The 18,318-nt window shown below is 40.8% G+C and overlaps 1 protein-coding gene across 6 annotated transcripts in view; it reads right to left on the minus strand.

The window, feature by feature from the left end:
* SLC20A2 (solute carrier family 20 member 2) overlaps positions 1-18,318 on the minus strand; it is a 77,276-nt gene that overhangs the window by 44,608 nt on the left and 14,350 nt on the right. For 3 of the 6 annotated variants that reach the window (XM_038399351.1, XM_038399346.1, XM_043512652.1), the window contains exon 2: positions 8,502-9,050. In XM_038399351.1, coding sequence (XP_038255279.1) covers positions 8,502-8,790 — 289 coding nt within the window. In that variant the 5' untranslated portion in view covers positions 8,791-9,050. Of the gene's footprint in view, positions 1-8,501; positions 9,051-13,172; positions 13,338-18,318 lie in introns of those variants that run through there. The other 3 variants (XM_038399347.2, XM_043512651.1, XM_043512653.1) reach the window with 3 other exon arrangements.

Here is an 18,318-nt window from a genome sequence, read left to right on the forward strand (position 1 = left end):
GGCTCTCTCAACCACATGCTCAAATTCCTCTCCCAGGGCTGCCTACTCCCTGCACCCACAATAGAAACTTGAACAAAACATTCTTTATGATGTTCCGTCAGCCTCTAGAAGGACACATTGACATAGCTTACCTCTGAACTTCATATTTCCTTGAGATTCTGTCTTACAAACAGCACTTCCTGACCACTCCAATATTTACGGACCACTCCAATATTTACGAATTTTTAGTTCAAGTCTGTCCTGTTGTCTAGTTCAGGCTAACGGGACATTGGGGTGGCACAGAAGTGCTTTACTACAGCTGTGCTGCTTTTGGGTATCTTTTAGCCTTAATGACCCATTTGAGCAGTTTGTGCATAGAATCAGAGCTAACAAGCATAAGAGGGGTTGCTGGGAAAAAAACCTCACTTTTGGTAACGACTGCCGATATCCTCAAGCATACGAGGCAAACATAAGAATGGCCAAATTGGGTCAGACCAAAGGTCCATCTAGCCCAGAATCCTGTCTCCTGACAGTGGCCAATGCCAGGTGCTCCAGGGGGAATGAACAGAACAGGTAATCAACAAGTGATCCATCCCCTGTTGCCCATTCCCAGCTTCTGGCAAACAGAGTCTAGGGACACCATCCCTGCCCATCCTGGCTAACAGCCATTGTTGGACCTATCCTCCATGAACATATCTAGTTCTTTTTTTAACCCTTTTATAGTCTTGGCCTTCACAACATCCTCTGGTAAAGAATTCCACAGGTTGACTGCGTTGTGTGGAAAAAATACTTCCGTTTGGTTGTTTTAAACTTGCTGCTTATTAATCTCATTTGGTGACCCCTAGTTCTTGTGTTACGAGAAGGAGTAAATAGCACTTCCTTATTTACTTTCTCCACACCAGTCATGATTTTATAGACTTCCATCATATCCCCCCCTCTTAGTTGTCTCTTTTCCAAGCTGAAAAGTCCCAGTCTTATTAATCTCTCTTCATATGGAAGCTGTTCCATACCCCTGTGAGACATGAGTATCCCAGCATACCCCAAAAGAGACATGAAAGGTTTGACCAATAAGCTGTGGAGGTTCTTGGTCTCAAATGTTGTTGGAACAAGCCCAGTTACTTGGCAGCAGAACATTGTGGTGCATTTTGGGTGCTTTGCGAAGATGAGTACTGGAGGGTGCAATGCCCTTTCAACAACACTGACTACCAGCGGGGCATGAAGCAACACAGAGATGCTCCAAAGTGGCTGAGTATCCCAGCCTAGGTAGAAACTTCAATGCTCTTGCTGGGTGACGAATGGTAAGGCAAGGAAAAGAAAAATCAGAGAAGGAACTAGATTCACAATTAAGGGACAGACACAGTTTGAGCAAATAACTGGAGCAATGCATCAAGAGAAAACTAATGCTAGTTTGTCACGCTCAAGGTCTTAACATCCAGGCAATATTCCAGTGCCATTGCTCTCTGGACTGGGAACTTGGCACGGTCCATTCAAAGGCAATGAGTACATCCCATACATTTGGACATATTGTTCAATTCGCCAGGAAGCTTTGGTGGCAGAGACGATGTCAGTGGAACTGAAAAAAGGTAGTTGAGGTGGGAAAAGTTGTGAACTTTAACAAAGGTAAGCCCACCAGTACACCCCTTTGCTATTTTATGTGAGGAAAAGGGCATTCAACAATGGCTGCTCCTCTTCTACACTGACATTCGTTGGCTTTCACATGGCAAAGTTTAGAATCGCTGGATATTGCTCAGAGAAGACACAAAATTATCCTTGCTGAATGTGGCTCTGCCCTCGCTGAATACCTTACTGACCAGCATCGTTTTTTTCTGAATGCTTCTGTCCAGGGGCAAAGGGTGACATTGGTTCTCAACCTGGGGGTCAGAAGGCATCGGAGAGAGTGGCCACCATACCTTTTGCATATTGCTAAATGGGCAGAGGGTCTGAGGGCAGTTCAGGTATGGGAAAGGTTGAGAACCACTGCAACAGAGAATTAGAGGAAGAAGGCAGTGGGAACAGAATGCATATTCAAGAGAAAAGGAAGGAGGATGAAAAGACAGATGGGGCTGAGGGAGAGGATTTTTAGGTTTTGGAAAACCAGAGCATGCCAAGAGAGATGATAGAGGGTGGGAATGAGAAAAGGAGTAAGACTAGGGTCAAGAGGACACATCAGCAGGTTATACCGTGACAGTAGGAGATACCCCAGAGTTCAAGACTGGGATTACAGCAGAAAGAATACTAGGCAGGGGGCACTGCATAGTGGCCTTGCAGGATGCCTCCTCCCAAATCCCCGCCCTGAGTGAATTCCTTATGCATCTAGGATGCCACTGGTGGATCAAAATGCAGCCTTTCAGTCCTGCCACAGCATCCTGCCTCTTTCACAAGGCAAGGTGGCCTAGGCTGCATCACTCCAGGAGTCTCTATTGAGTCAAAATCAGAGCAAGCCACAATCTGTGCAGAAAATAAAGTTCAGCTCTTCCTGGAGGTAAATGGTGAGATGTGTCTATTTTAGGTTTCAGAGTAGCAGCCGTGTTAGTCTGTATTCGCAAAAAGAAAAGGAGTACTTGTGGCAACTTAGAGACTAACAAATTTATTTGAGCATAAGCTTTCGTGAGCTACAGCTCACTTCATCCGATGAAGTGAGCTGTAGCTCACGAAAGCTTATGCTCAAATAAATTTGTTAGTCTCTAAGGTGCCACAAGTACTCCTTTTCTTTTTGTGTCTATTTTACAATCTTACAGGTTTGACACATGGGGTCAGGCAGGTTGCTTCTCTCGAAGCCATAATTACTGAAGCCAAAGCATCAGGTTGCTTGGCCTGATGCAGGCACTTGAGGTCACAAGCTGGGCATATCTCCAAATGCTGGACTCAACAGTCTCCTTATGGCTGCAATCCCTTTGGCTCACTTTCTCACAAGTCCTGCTAACTTTGGCTTTTCAGGCCCTGGACATCTTGAGCCAGATTTTATACCCAAAACTGAATTTGTGTTTTCTCTGGTGGCTATAGGATGAAATAAATCTTCCCTAAGTGGGTGGTTGTCTCTTGGACCGGGCAGCTCACCCTAGTCAAAGTGGTCAAGGGTTTCATCTTAGGGATCTGATAGTAACAGGCCTACTGCTCAACAGCATAGAGACCAGGGTGCCTTGCTGTACCCTTTGCTACTTGTCACTTGCAGGAGCTGGGAAACCTCTTAGGCAAGCCATGCAGACAAACAGGAAGTTCCCTGATTTTTTTCTGGCAGATCAAGGAACTTCTGGTCCCAGGATGGATGCTCTGTCAACTGTGGAAAGCAGAGGTCCTTTGCCTTCCCGCTAACAGGCAAGGTTCTTCAGATCAAAGTGAGGACAGAGTCCAGACTGGCCCAGGTGGAGGATTCAAGTGGCTTGAATTGTCTCTGTGATGGGTGAGGGTTGACGCATTGACAGAAGTTCATAGGGCTCTGACACGGGCCACACTAGAGGCCGGAACTCTGCATCCAGACCAAATCTTTCTGTTCCTGGGAGTACCAGCCACAGTACCCCTGTTGCCATGAGAGATCCTACCTCTCCCAACACACTGCAGCCATTACGGAGTGCTTTGCAGAGAACCTCAATGACTGGGGAAGGTCTCTTAGCATGTATTGTTACCCAGAATCCCCATCCCCCCTCTGCTCCTTGTAGCAGGGAAACTCTGGAGGCCTTCGCATGGAGCCACCTGGGAGTTGGGGGCTGTGTCAGAATCAGACAAGAAGCTGCTGCCCCTCTCTCACTGCCTCCTGCCTCAGTCTCGTTGGAGCTCAGCACCACTGATGCATAGCAACACGGCTGCAACTGTGTAGAGAAGCTAGTGCTTGAAGGAGTCCTCTGCTTCCAGGGCGACAGTGCCAGATGCTCTGGAGGGGAAGCTGCCCTGCTGAGCTTGGCAGAGGGCAGCTGGGCGTGTACTGATGCGTCCCAGTCCTGGCACTCTGGGGTCTTGGCTGATTCAAATTTCCTGCTCTGAGTATTTACAGGAGCCTCTCTATGGTGCCTCACAAGAGTTCACGGGGTAACATGCTGAAAAGATTATGCACCAGACGAGCCACCTGAAGTGCTGAAACAGAGCACTGTGAGGAAGTTCTGGAGCACCAGGACAAGTGACTCGATGGATGAGAGTGAGGAGAGAGAGGGAAGATGTGACATGGCAGAGAAAACATTAGTGGATTGAAAGCTACAGAAAGGCTGGGTGGAGCGGCAATGGGTAAGGGACAGGTCGGTGATGCTGAGGAGACAAGGTGATGACCAGAATCTGAAGACCAGAGGGAGCAGTGCTTTGTGAAGACCGTTTTGGCAAGTAGACGAGTTGATCTAGGCTTCAAGATCAAACAAGGCAGAAAGAGCAATAAGGTGGGCAGCCAGTGGCAGACAAAGGCCATCAACATGGAAGTGGAAGGCAAGGGGAGACAAGTGGAAGGATTGTGAGGAGAGAGAGAGAGAGAGACAGGAGTCACAAAGGAAGGTGGATGGAGGGGCTGAGTGGGCAGCGGATAATAGTAACAGAGTGGGAGGGGAGAGAAGTCAGGCTGAGCGTTGTTCAAAAAGAGGAAGGGAGGGGCTGGAAGTGACAGGAGCAGGAGAAGAGAAGCCCAATAATCCTAATGTGATTTCTGGGAATGACTCCAAATGGGGGACCTAAACCATACAAGCCCTTCTGAGGATGGGGACTGGAATTTTATGATACCAATGCCCATTGCTAGGACAACTATCACCTGAGTAAGCACTAGCTCTTCAATATGACCTTTATTAGGAAACTCTGGCTGAGTCTGTCCAATCTGACACATTTAACTCTGATCAACGAACATGATGGTAGAACCCAAGGTACACTTATGAAAATGCTTTAGACAGGTTCGAACAAGGATTTATCATTTTAAATCAGCTATTTCATGATCAAATTTCCCTCTTACAGAGATCGAGCTATTCAATCTTGGCACTGCATATAGCTCAATATGGAAATCAACTAGTAAAACTAATCTCTCCCGGGACTCTGTCCCAAAACAACTGGCACTTCTACCCCTATTGGAAACCCTAGCTGTAACAAGGAGCACCTGCTCTGTAATTTATAGGTTTCTGTTGTCCTACTCTAAAATAAGAATAGATGAACTTATAAACTTTTGAGGCCAGCACGTGGGATGTGCTGTGAATGAGAAGACGTGGTTGAGTCTATAAAAAGATCAAATAGGTCAACCAGATATAAAATTGTAAAATTATGTAGCAATTTTTTTTTTAATAAATAGAATATACTTGGTTCCCTCCCTGATAGGTCACAAAAACATGTGCAACAAAACCAAAGCCGTGGTGGAATTGTGGCAAGGTTGCTAGTGAATATACAATATATGCTACTCTGACACTATCCCTTATTTTATCATCCCCAGCCAGCAGAAGGTAGGAGAGCTAGAGAGAAAGTAATTGGGGCACTATTAGATGGCAAGATCCAAGGAAGAAAGGTGACCTAGAGATACTTAAGGCAGGAGATTGGGGACCAGAGGGAAATACAATTTGGGTGAGGGCAGAATTAGCTTTTGGAGCCTACAAAGCCCAAAGTCATGGAGGCCCTCGATTGTCTGGACCTGTGCAGCTCAAATGTTTATCTCTCTCACCAACAGAAGTTGGTCCCGTAAAAGATATTACCTCACTCACCTTGTCTCTTTTAGATCCTGGGATCAACACAGCTATAACACCACTACAAACATTCTCCATCGTTGTCATTATTGTATAAAGACCACAGGCTTTGCACTGCTCCCACTATGACCACCTAGGGCTGGCTTTTGAGACCATGAAGTCCATGACTTTTGATTTTGGGGGGACCTCAGACCAATCTGCAACTGTGGGTAAATGCTATAAGCATGACTGCTGCAAGTTCCCCCTCTTAGCCAGCTGCTGATCTCGCTCCTATGCTGTGCACGTGGCAGTAGGGGATCCCACAGTACAAGAGGCAGCTGGGAAGAGTGGACCAAGCACAGGACTGAGAGCAAGGGACTCCAGGCTTTCTAATCCCAGCTGTCACATTGTCTTCCTCTGCTGCCTTAGTCAGGTCACCTAAGCTGTCTGCCTGAGTTTCCTATCAATAACACTGGGGTAATAGTTGTGACAATTGGTTGATGCTATACAAGTGGTAAAATTCACCAAAATGCCCCCCAAATCCTAATGGTCCCCAAAGCTCCTGCTTACTGGGAAACCAATTCAATGACACATTGTACATGTTGGGAACGATGCAGAGCCCAAGACTAAGTAGCAGAGCCCCACTGCTGCTCTCTCTATCAAGTTACATTTAGGTGTGCCCTGAAGAATCATTTAATTGACCCTCCTCAAATTACTAAAGCAGACCCTGTGCACAACAGTGTGACCACGGTGGGTAAGAGTCCATTCCATGTAGAGAGGGGGAGAAAATTTGTTTCCCAAGCCTGCCCAAAGGAAAGGGAGAAAAAGAAAAGGAGAAAAACAACCTGGTTAAAAGGAAGAAAGAAAAACACAAAGGAAAAAAAGCAATTGGTATGGATAAGAAAGGAAGGAAATTTGGAGAGGGAATCAAGGCAAATAAAAAGAGCATTTGCGGTTAGTGAACTTTATTTCATTAACTCAAAGATTTAAAATGTGGGATTTATTTTTTAAAGCCATCACTGGAGGACAGGAATGCAACAAGTGACAAAATTCAGACTGGCTTATATAAATTTCTTTGCAAATGAGCTGTGTTCTTTGAGCTTCTGGCCAGTTGCCTTTGCAGGCGGTATTCAATGCTTACCAATATGGCCACCTTTGCCTGGACTAGGGGTTTCCAGGACTGGGGTACCAAATAGATACAAATGAGGAAAATGGAGCCTTCCTGCTAAAGGAGATCATGTTTATTAAGAATGTACTGTCAGAAGACATGTGTCACTTAAACTTCAACGCAGGGTATACTGCACCAGAGCAAGTGGCAGTTTAAATTTATGCAGCTACATCTGTGCTAAAAGCCCCCCGTGTTGGCAAGTCGAAGTATACAGTGTAGTGGTACTAGCAAACCTAGAAAAAGGCACTATCCTAGATCTAGAGAGACCTAGTGTCTGAGGATTTACTAGACAATAAATCAGGCACTGGGCCAAAGATATTATTATACCCTTCTTCCCAGAATTTGGCATTATCTACACAAGTAGTAGTCATGGGGGGGAGCATCACATGTGACTGACTCCTATCCTTCTTGGCTAGTGAAAGAAAGCAAAGATCTTCTGGGAGCCCATGTCATCTCCCCTTTTGAAGATGTATCCTGATTCCCCACCCCAGAGCACACAACCTCCTAACAGTATTAGAGAAACCAGCACTCGACGCTCAGACTGAAGTCCCCCACAAAGTGTTTTCTGGAGGAAAGGACAGAGAACAACAGCTGTGTGTGTTAGGCTTTGTGGAGCAGATACTTTGCTGACAAGCACTGTGTGCAAACTGTGGGGAGATTAGAAGAATTAAACAGAAATGCATGGGTGGGTATAGAAGGGAAGGATGATAGAGGTGCGGGAGATTCTGAGGGGAGGAACTCCTGTGTGTGCTGGGTGAGGTGGAAACTTTCATTTAAAAATAAGATGATGTTCCCACATAATCAGATGACTCCAGCAGCTGGGGCTTTAAGGAACACATTGCAAGACTGTAGAGTAGTTGTAGAGAGAATGTAGGGTAAGATTGGGGTGACCACACTGACCCCATTTTAATTGTTTTTATATACTGAAAATTCTCTCTTCTGGCTCTCCCTAACCTTTTTAAAATGTGGTTGCATCAGTGCTAATTGCTGTCCCTTCCTATCACGTCTCCAAAGTTCACAGCACTTCTTGTATAGAAACGAAGAACGTGGTCTGGGACTAATTTCATTTCCCTCTGAACCAATATTTGATCTAGCCAAGGCTTAGATTAAAAGCAAACAAAAGCGATGTCATTAGACAGAAAAAGCAAACAAGTCTTTTAGTTTTATGAGGGACTACGAATCAGAAGGATTAAAATTACATGAAGTTGGGTTACTCCCTAATCTATTATTCCTTTTAATGTTGTTATGGCCCTAGAACAAGTATACAGTAATTATAATCAGTCATGTGGTCAGTGAAGAGTCTAAGTGAATATTTTAATTTTCTAGTAAAACTAACAGTTTGACTAAATCCTCAGAATAGGTATTCACTATAAACTGCCATTTCTTCAAGATTTTTTGTATGGCCATAAATGGTGTCTTATCCTATTAATACATTTTCCAAATTAAAAGTCACTTATTCAGTACCTCTTTAGACCATTTATTCAATTCATTTTATAAAATGAGCATTCTTTTTTAAAAATGAAAAGTTATGAACATTAAAGAAAAGTCAGTGATTAGAATGCAAGTAATAAAAAAAGCAAGAGACTCATAAAAGTAGTCCAGATCTCCTTTCAAAAGAGAAAGAAAAAGCAGACATGTAAGTACTGAAAGTTGGAGTGTCAAAATGGCATAGAAAAATGCATGATGAACAGGATTATAACTAGATACCTATCGTTACTCAAAAATGAAAGACGTTTACTTACCAACCATTGCACTAACTTCTCCTGCCATCAGCAGATCCACAGTGCTGTTGTACAGATTAACATCAATGATACCTTTCCTAATTGTTTCTCCTACTTTTGCTCCCAGTAATACTGAGCCAGCGGTTTCAAAAATTGAAGCCAAAATGCAGGCCTGGCGCAAAGTGACCACACCAGAGCCCACAGCAGTCCCAAAAGAATTGGCAACGTCATTTGCACCAACTGAAAATGCCAAAATAAAAGCGACGATAAAACCCACAATGACCATCCACAGGTACTCCTCCATTGCCATTTTTCCCAGTGTGTGTTTGTAGGTAAATGCTTCCCCTTTGCAAATATTTAAATAGACAAAATTGGAGGGTATTGTAACAGATTTGTAAAGCAGATTTCTTGTAAACAATTAGTTCTCTCTGGAAAGTGCTGGGAAGTGAACAAACTGCTAACTGCCAATTTTCAAACTACTGTCAATACTGTTCATTTGGCTGTGTTCAGTCAGCAGTGAAACACATTCCATATTTTGCTTCAAAACTGGTACAACTGCAGTGTCCTATCCTGTAACAGAAGAAAGATTGAAAAAGTGAAACAGTCTGCAAAGCTTGTAACAGTATGTCCTTTCAGAAGTAAAGAAATTATTTAAATCCACTAATGGGATCTATTTTTGGCATGTGACAGCGCTAACCATAAAGCAATTCTGACAAGATTAAAACTAGGTCAACTCAAAAGCAATACAGGCTTTTAGCGTTATCAGTGACTGAAAAATGTACTGGGTCACTTTGAAAGGATATATTTGTAAAGTCTGTTTGTTTGTTTTTAAATTCTAAGCAAACAGTGTGACTGGTCCTCTCTGAAAAACAAGATGACTTTTTTTTTCTTGTAGCAAGTGAATGGCTTAAAAAGAACCAGATCCTCAGCTGATGCAAGTTGGCCTTCCCCCATTGACTTCAATGGAACTATGTGAATTCACACCAGTTGCAGGTGAGGACCTGGCCCTTAATTTTGAAAACATTTATTCATTAAACATCACGAGAAGGCACCCAGATGTCTCCAAATGTTTATCTATTGCTGCTTTTGGGTAGTGGGAATACTGGAGCCTTTTAGCCTTATGGCCTTCCAATCACTGTAACATACTGTGATTTTTCACAATGTTTATTTCAGTGTACCTACATGCATGTGTGTGTGTCCAGGTCACAGAACAGATATTTAACAAAAAAGTTAAATAATAAATGTAAGGTTCCTCCTAGAGAAAACTGGTTAGTTCTTTGAAGGGTATGATGCACTACTGGATTTATTATACTCAAATATACATTTTTCAATGGTTCTTCTGTAGCTTTCAGAGAGAGTTCTGATATCCTTTGGCTAAAATTTTATCTTGTGCTACTTCTTCAGATTTTCCAAACAAAAAATGTACAGAAAAGAATGGATTTCAGGAGAGAGAAAAAGCCTGGTTTATTTCTTCATACACACACAATTACGCAAACCTCATCTCAGTCCTCTTGAGCCCTTAAACTTTGATATCGTCTCAACGGGAGCCAATATATGTATTTTTACAAACATTTTTTAAAAAAGCTTGATCATTGTCTATGCAAGCCCCCAGCAGATTTTTCCCCTCTCGAATTATCATTGTGAAGGGGAGATGAAGACAGGGAGCCAGGCAAAAAGAAAAATTACCTACCTATCTTCCAATAACTGGAGCTCTCTGAGATGTGTGGTCCCTATGGGCATTCCATTGAGAATGTGCATGTGCACCTGAAACTGGACGATTTTTACTATCGTCGTCTGTTGATCCATGCCTGCACCCTGAGTCTTTTCATGCTCCGAAGCAAGGGCATAAGGGCGGTATGGATCGATTGCTTCTCCACTTCCTACTCTACTGCGAATACCTAATAAAGGATCTGAAGTAGGCTGGGTAGTGGAATACTCATAGGGACCAAACATCTGAAAGAACTCCAGTTATCGTAAGGTAAGTCATCTTCCTTCCTTCTTCAAGTTGTGGTCCCTATGGGTATTCGCTCTGGGTGTCTCGTTGAGGAACCATGCTGCACTGCAGACTACAGGACCACTGTACTGAAGGATGTGTCTGCTGAAGACAGTTGTATTAGGGCATCATGTCTAGTAAAGTTACGCACAGAGCCCCATGTTGCCACGCTACAGATCTTGAGGAGGAGGACACCCTAAAGAGAAGCCTAAAGAGAAGCCACCAAGGTAGCCAGGCCTCTGGTTGAATGTGGCCTTACACTTTGGGTGAAAAGTCTCCACCAGCTCACAGCAAAGCAGAATGCAATCTGAGATCCATTTAGAAAGTCTCTGTGACATTGCTTCCCCTTTCATCTGCTCAGCAGTGGTAACAAAGAGTCTCAGAGATTTCCTTAAGGCTCTGGCCCTTTGCTGGTGGAAAGCAAAAGCTTGATGGATATCCAGGGAATGGAGCTTCCGTTTTCTATGGTGGTTTTATATGTGTTGGGGTAGAAAACAGGTAGGTGCATATCTGATTTATATGGAATTCAGAGGGGACCTTTGGAATGAACTTGGGGTGTAACACCCACACTTCATCTTAGTGCTTGTCTACATTTGGAAATTTACCAAAATACCTGTTTGGGAGTAAGTGCGTCTACACAGGGGCTTATACCAAAATAACTATGCTGTAATAGCTATTTTGGTAAATTTTCAACTATAGACAGAAAAGCCCTTAGTGAAAATCTAGTGAGAAATTTAGAGCATAAAGTTGCCAGTTTTTTACTCTTCTAGACAAACAAATTGCTACCAAAGAGAGAAATCTGAGGACCAGGAATCATCAGACAACAGTGGTGAAGGGTGAAAGCGACATTCACAAAGCCAGTTCAGAGTCCAAGTGGTCAACTAGAATACATTACCAACCAGTGACACAAAACAAATATGCTGCATGAAGGAAACAAGCAACCAGAGAGTGAGAACCCACAGTGTGTCTTTTCATCTTCCTGCTGATGAAAACTAGGACACAGTCTATTCAGGCGGTGGCAAAAATTAAACTGACATGAACTTTGCTGTGCATTATGCCCCCCCGCCCACACCTGATTTAGGCTAACATGTTTTAATCTGTTCTACAAGAGAAAAGGTGAATTACAATTCCTCTTTTCAGGGAGATTCAGTTTTAAAAGCACTTTTTGCTGCTTGAATATTAGCAAACATTAAAGGGTAAATTTACCATTTTCTAGGTGCAAATGTAACAAATAGTACCCTTTAGAAAAGTTTAGATGATAAAACATGCAAGACAACAGGATTTTCCCCCTGCAGTGTTCAAAACAATAGACATTTCTCTTTAAGTAATCACATTTGATCTGTAAAGAAAAGCAAGTTCACTTCTGGCTACTATTAGTTGAGAAGTCTAAAAACTTAGTACACTGGAGCATGTGGTAGGTTATTCCACACCCCTCAAACTCTCATATAATTGTGTTTTTCATTCAAAAAGAGTGTCAAGTTTTCCTTCCTGACAGATCTACGGACTTTACAGCATCCCACAGATCTTGCACTCCATTCTATTACCATCAAATACATCTTGTAACTGAAGATACAAGCAAAATAAAATTCACATTAATAGTTCTTATCTTCTCTTGCTCCTCCACAGGCCACACCACTCACACATTATCTATTTAAGCTGCAGATATTACATCCATGACATGAAAGGTGGTGTAATTCAAGTGGTTCTAGGCAAAGAACATCCCTATATGGCTCTAAATTACAGGCATAGCATTTGTCACAGGGCCAACTATGATACAAGTTTTATGTTCCAGGACACCAGAAGTGCCCTGACTTCTTTAAAAAAAAAAAAAAATTCACAGTACGCATAGAAGCAATCAGTATATTAGCCAATTCCTATTTCAGCTACAGCCCTCCAGTTAAAGTTTAAGAAGGCTTTAAGCAATTACTTTACAGGGCAGCAGTACTGCTATTCATAGTTTTTCAAGGACTCAGATCAAGTTTAACATGGGTGGGGGAGGGTTTCAGCTTCTGCTACTAAAATTTCCAGAGGATACTTTCATTTATTAGTTCCTACTGTCCCCCTCTTTTCCACTGAAAGGTTAAAAATACTTGCCCCCATCTCAGCTAAAAAATTCCTTTACACATATTTTTAAGATCAAGCTTCTCTTTACTGTTCCTGTTCAAGCCATACAAAATATTAAATATGGGCATTTTGTTCTGTTGGTGAAGTGAATTCAGAACGTTTGCAGAAAAGATTTGCTGAAAATACAAACAGCAGTTATGTTTAACTAGTTATTTAAAGAGGTTCAATTCACCATATAAAGAAATCAAAGAGAGAGGCTGGGAAAATAAATGCAAGCAGCTACAAGTCCTTGTTGCTCATTCGGTTTTAAATAAAAAACTGTTGCTGGAAGAACTGAGATTTTGTCCTGCAGCAAATGAGTAGAAACTTTCTAATCAATCAAACCTTTTTATTGTTTGACACTACATACTTTAGTTCCTGGACGAGAAGCCAAACAATAAATATTGAAGAATACCAATAATAGATTTTGTAAAGACACACAAATCTTGAAAATTTACCTAATATTTACAGGCTGTTTCAAAGAGAAAGAGGAGCTAAATTAATTCTTCAAGTGACTTCCCTCCTGATTGTATATACAGTCTGAAATCTAAAATAGATATTTTATCACATAGCCACAACTGAACACACAAACTTACATTGGGTAAACAGTTCTACAACTTACATAGCAGCTCCTGGATAAAATTAACTCCAACACAGGAGAGCAGCCAAGACAACACCGACAAGCAACAATGTGTGTCCAGGGATTTATTCACTAAGTGAAAATCTGCCTCCTCTTAACAAGTTATTCTGCCAGGGGCGGGCACTGATAAAACACAACATAGCGTCATGATTATATTAACCATACAAACCAATTCAATAAAGCTCATCTTAAAAGAAACAATGTTCTCTTCCACCTCCACCCCTTTCAAAGCACTGGTTCAGAGAGGCGGAAAATCTCATTTTCACAAGTCATTGCTTGGATTTTTAGCACAATCAAGTAGTTTTGAAAAGTTACAAGTCTGCTATTCAAAAGCAGGACCAAGCATCTATTTATTTCACGTTATGAAAACTGCATTAACAGTACAACAGAGATGTTTGGTTGTGTGTAACTTTACTCATGTGAGTAGTAGTTCCATTGGCTTGTATGGGACAACTCAAGAGTGCATAAAGTTAAGCATATGCATGAATTTTTACAGGACCAAGGCTCAAGCACACAAAACTTTGTTATCAAACTTCACATTAAAATACCCAATCAAAATTCCTTGATCCACTTTCCTACAAATGAAAAACATTCTTGTTAATATACATTAGCAAAGATCTAATCCCTGCCCCCCCACCCCCAAAAAAGCACCTGGGTTAGCTTTATAAAAGATATTTGCATTACTGTTTTAAATTTAGCATACAATTGAAAAACTGATTTATATGAAAAAATATTTACTGTAAAATTTCAATCATCATGTTTCAGATTTCAGTAAACTTAAATTGACAGTTTTCAGATTTACCAATAAATTATGTTCTAAATTGAACATTTTGACCAAAACATGTAGAACTTGATGCATAGTTATGCACCTAGTCCAAGTCCATATTTAGGTGTCTAAAAAGTGGCCTGATTTTAAAAAGTGCTGAAAGCAATGGGATTTGCTAAATGCTGAACACTTGGGAAAATCAGGCCATTGATTTCGGGGCCTACATATGGATTTAGGAGGCTAACTATGCAGCCAGTTTTGAAAATCTCATCCTTAAAATGTTTGAATAAAGTACCTTTCCTTGTAAGGAGTGTTTAGAGATGTCTAAACTGGTTGTCTGTTCCCAGATTAAGTTGGTTTCAGAGTAGCAGCCGTGTTAGTCTGTATTCGCAAAAAGAAAAGGAGTACTTGTGGCACCTTAGAGACTAACAAATTTATTAGAGCATAAGCTTTCGTGAGCTACAGCTCACTTCATCCGATGAAGTGAGCTGTAGCTCACGAAAGCTTATGCTCTAATAAATTTGTTAGTCTCTAAGGTGCCACAAGTACTCCTTTTCTTTTTGCAGATTAAGTTGGTGATCATAGTCATCCATGTGTAACTTAGCGAATCTGAAAGGTGACTCAGTTCTTTACAAAGAGTCTCATACATTCTAGCAAGTCTACATTGTCTTCCACATAAAGAATTAGTAGGGCAAAACTTAAGTTAAAAAACAATGCATAGCCTCCTAAAGTCAAAGATAAAATTCAGTCCTCTCTTCCAGTCAACAATCCCTCACAGACAACATTGCCTTTGGTTGTAGAGTCTTTCCTTTCGACTCTGGAATAGCTGATGACTATGCTCACAAGTTTCAGGTGTGAGAAAGCCTGAAGCATTATGTTTATCACTGCTGACCTTGTGACATCTGGCTTGGTAAAACTCCAGTATATATATATCCATCTTGAAGTCTCATCTACCTCTTCTGTTCCAGCTGTGAAGTGAGAATTCCCAAGAATGAAACCCCAAACCCAACCCTCATTCCCACAAACTCCCACACAGTAAAAATGAATGACTGTACCCAGATTAAAATAATTTCCTATGTCTGGTTTAACAGATATATTTACTGCTAATCAAAAAATCAGGACTTCCAACCCCGTGGAGTAATTTAGGCCCAAGCGCCCAGTTGTCTGCAGTTCTTTTTCGTGCAACTTTCCACACGTTGGTCCTGTCACAGAGGTTATTTTATCCTTCATTTTAAAGTGCATAGACAAAAATATCTAAACTTTTAGATCAAAGAAAAAGTAAACATAATAAAACGAAACATCTTTAAAGTTTTTGTTCTAATTTGTTTTAATCAACATCATGGACCTCAGTCATAGGAAAACTCATAATCCCAGAAAGGTTTTCCATTACAGTTAAAATAGAAGTATGTAATACAGCATACCACTGAAGAATGCAACGAATGAAAACAAAAAATTATGAGGAACAGATTTGAGTTCCTATCAAAACTAAATATCTAGCCCATTGAAATATAAAAAGTTTTGGTAGAGTCTTCATCAAATCCATCTATCATAAATTCCTCTAACAGCTCCTTGTTCTAGACAAGATTCAACTATGGCATCTAAATTACCTTGTAATTTATTCAGAATCAACAAAAATATATTTCCACCATCCAAAATAACCCAGAATTGTGAAAACTGTCTGCTGCAATTCGTGCTCAATTCTGCGGCATTGGGCTCTATGGAGGAGAACTTTATCAAATTCAAGCCACACTCTTCTTCATAGACTAATAAGAAAAATTTTAAAAAAGAAAGAAGCTGCTGACTGCATCATCTGCTAATCCTGTGAGTCTACTAATGTTTGGGTTTCTAGAGGGATATTTTTCCCTACATTCATAGGGATTTTCTCTTCCAATACCCGCAGCAGCATCTCAAGATAGGAGAGAAGTAAAATCACACAAAGTCCCTCACTTTTACAGCTCTCTATAACCAGTAAAGCTTTAATAGAGATCTTAAAAGAAAACCAGTAACAAGAGTGCCGGGAAGGAATGCCAGCTGAACAAGATAAGTATTATGAAACAAGGGAAGCTGGGAGAAACACCAGCAATGGGTAGAGCCATATATAGACACTGATAAATGTTCAGGTTCTAATGGATGGTAGCTGATTTTTTTTTTAAACTATTGGTTTGTGCGCCAGCAGCTGAAGAATCCTGAAAAGGTTTTAGTATTGCATCAAGAGTAACTTCTCAGAATGGACAGTCTATCCAAGTGTTTATATGGTCCCATCACTGTAGTATTGGAAAGTCTCACATTATTTGGGAGCTACTAATAGATCAGTATGCCATATACAGTAATACAGTGCATTTTTTAAAATGGGTACCACTGATAAAATCTCTAAAAGCAGACACTTTGAATCCAATTATAGTTTAGTAGTTCAGTGATATGGGAATTTTCATTGTTTCTTTACCTAGCAAAATAATACTGGTTTAGAATACAGTTGTTGGCTAGGAAGGTGAGTCAGGAGATACTGTTCATTACAGTGTTTAAAATGTCTGTTCCCTTATAAATGTAAAACTATTTCCAACACACTAAAATTAATCTAATTACATTTATTTACTTGAAAGCAAAATTATACAAATTATTCATTAAAGAACTATACCTATCAACAACTAATCTTATAAAATTTTTATATACAAAAATCCCAACCCCCAAAGCCAAGCATTTAGGCATGATGCACAAAATAACTAACATTTTATTAAGGGTAGAACACCATTACAGATACATTGTTTTCTTCAGATTAGAAAGACCAGCAGATTTCTTATCCACCTTCATCAGAAACACTATTAAATACAAAAAACTGTATTAAACTTTAAGATTTTAAATGTACATGTCAGGCAAACTTTAAAGGCCCCCTTGCACATACTGATTATAAACAATGAGGTATAATTACATGATCATAACACATTAGGCAATATCATGTGTAGCTTGAAAATCACTCAAGTAGTGCAGAACATGGCTAGCTGTTATTTGGAGATGCTTCATACAGGGGCCAAGACGTTAAAAAATAAGAATCTAAAGTTACGCTTCTGAATAAGTAACCTGACTTTCAGAAGTCCTGAACACCCAAACAGCTCCCCACTAACATCAAAGGGAGTTGCTGGCCATTCTGACTTTTGAAAATCACTATTTATTCAAGACCCAAACTTTAGATAATTTTTGAACAGCTTGGCCAAAGTACTTAGCAGTACTTCACATCATACCCGTGCATCATGATCTCCAAGGGCTTCCCAATTCATTTTGAGGTGCAATTCAAAGTGATGGTTTCAACTTCTAAATCCCTACATGATTTGGGCCCTGGCTACTTTAGATCACCTCTCACCCTGCCTCATACTGTGGCTATTGGAATCAGTTCAAGTGCCTCAGCAAACACTCCCATGGTTTAGACAGGAAGAAGCTGATCACAAGCTCTGCTCAATGAAGAACACTCAACTCTGGAACATGCCTTCAACCTTTGGTCATGCAAAGCCAACGTCCATTGGCCTACGTGCACATGACCACGCTTATCCTGTTTCCCCAGGAGCTTGAAGAGGAACAGGGATTTGAGGAGAAGAGAAGTTGGGAAGTAAAAGTTTCTAGTTCTTTTGAGCTGAATGTTTTGGGAAGATTGATGTCCAGTTCAATTTTTTTTAAAGTTTATTTGATATTGACATGCACCTAGAGTACAGGACAGGAACATTTTATAAAGTAAATATATCCTGGTGCAAATAGAATGAGAGGGGACTGGAGTTTTTTCCTCAGATTTAAATGCACATTTATAATATTTTGTATGACAAGTTGCTTTGTTAAATATAAGCAAAGCCTGGCTATGCCATGTTCTGTAACTGGTACATGCTGAAAACTTCTCTGGGAATTCAATATGTTCCTACAAAAAGAAAATCTGTTTCCAAAATACAAAGAAGCAGCTATCCAATCATCAAGAAAAATCTAAGTGCAGTGAACTCATACTTTTCTGAGAATGAATTCAAAGGAAAGTCAGGATTGTATTAAAGACACAGATGAGATCTATTTTTTTAAATTTCCAGAACAGAGAAACAAGAAGTGTTATAGTTCATGGATGAAGGAGAAGAACAAAAAAAAAAAGTTATGTGCTGTATGTGGAACGTCCTCTCTCAGATCCTGCCGTCCCTGCTTCCTCCTATAAAGACTGGATCTACATTTCCCTCTTCTTTGCCCATGCTCTTCTCACAGGGCTTGGTCTCAGAAACATCCAGTGCCTGCAATGAAAACTTGAGCCAACTTCTTAAATTTGTGACTCTTCTTCATTCCGACTCATCCAACAGACTTCCATTTCCAAGAAGCT

Source organism: Dermochelys coriacea, chromosome 4 (genome assembly GCF_009764565.3).
Source record: "Dermochelys coriacea isolate rDerCor1 chromosome 4, rDerCor1.pri.v4, whole genome shotgun sequence".
In the NCBI taxonomy this organism is placed as follows: Eukaryota; Metazoa; Chordata; order Testudines; family Dermochelyidae; genus Dermochelys; species Dermochelys coriacea.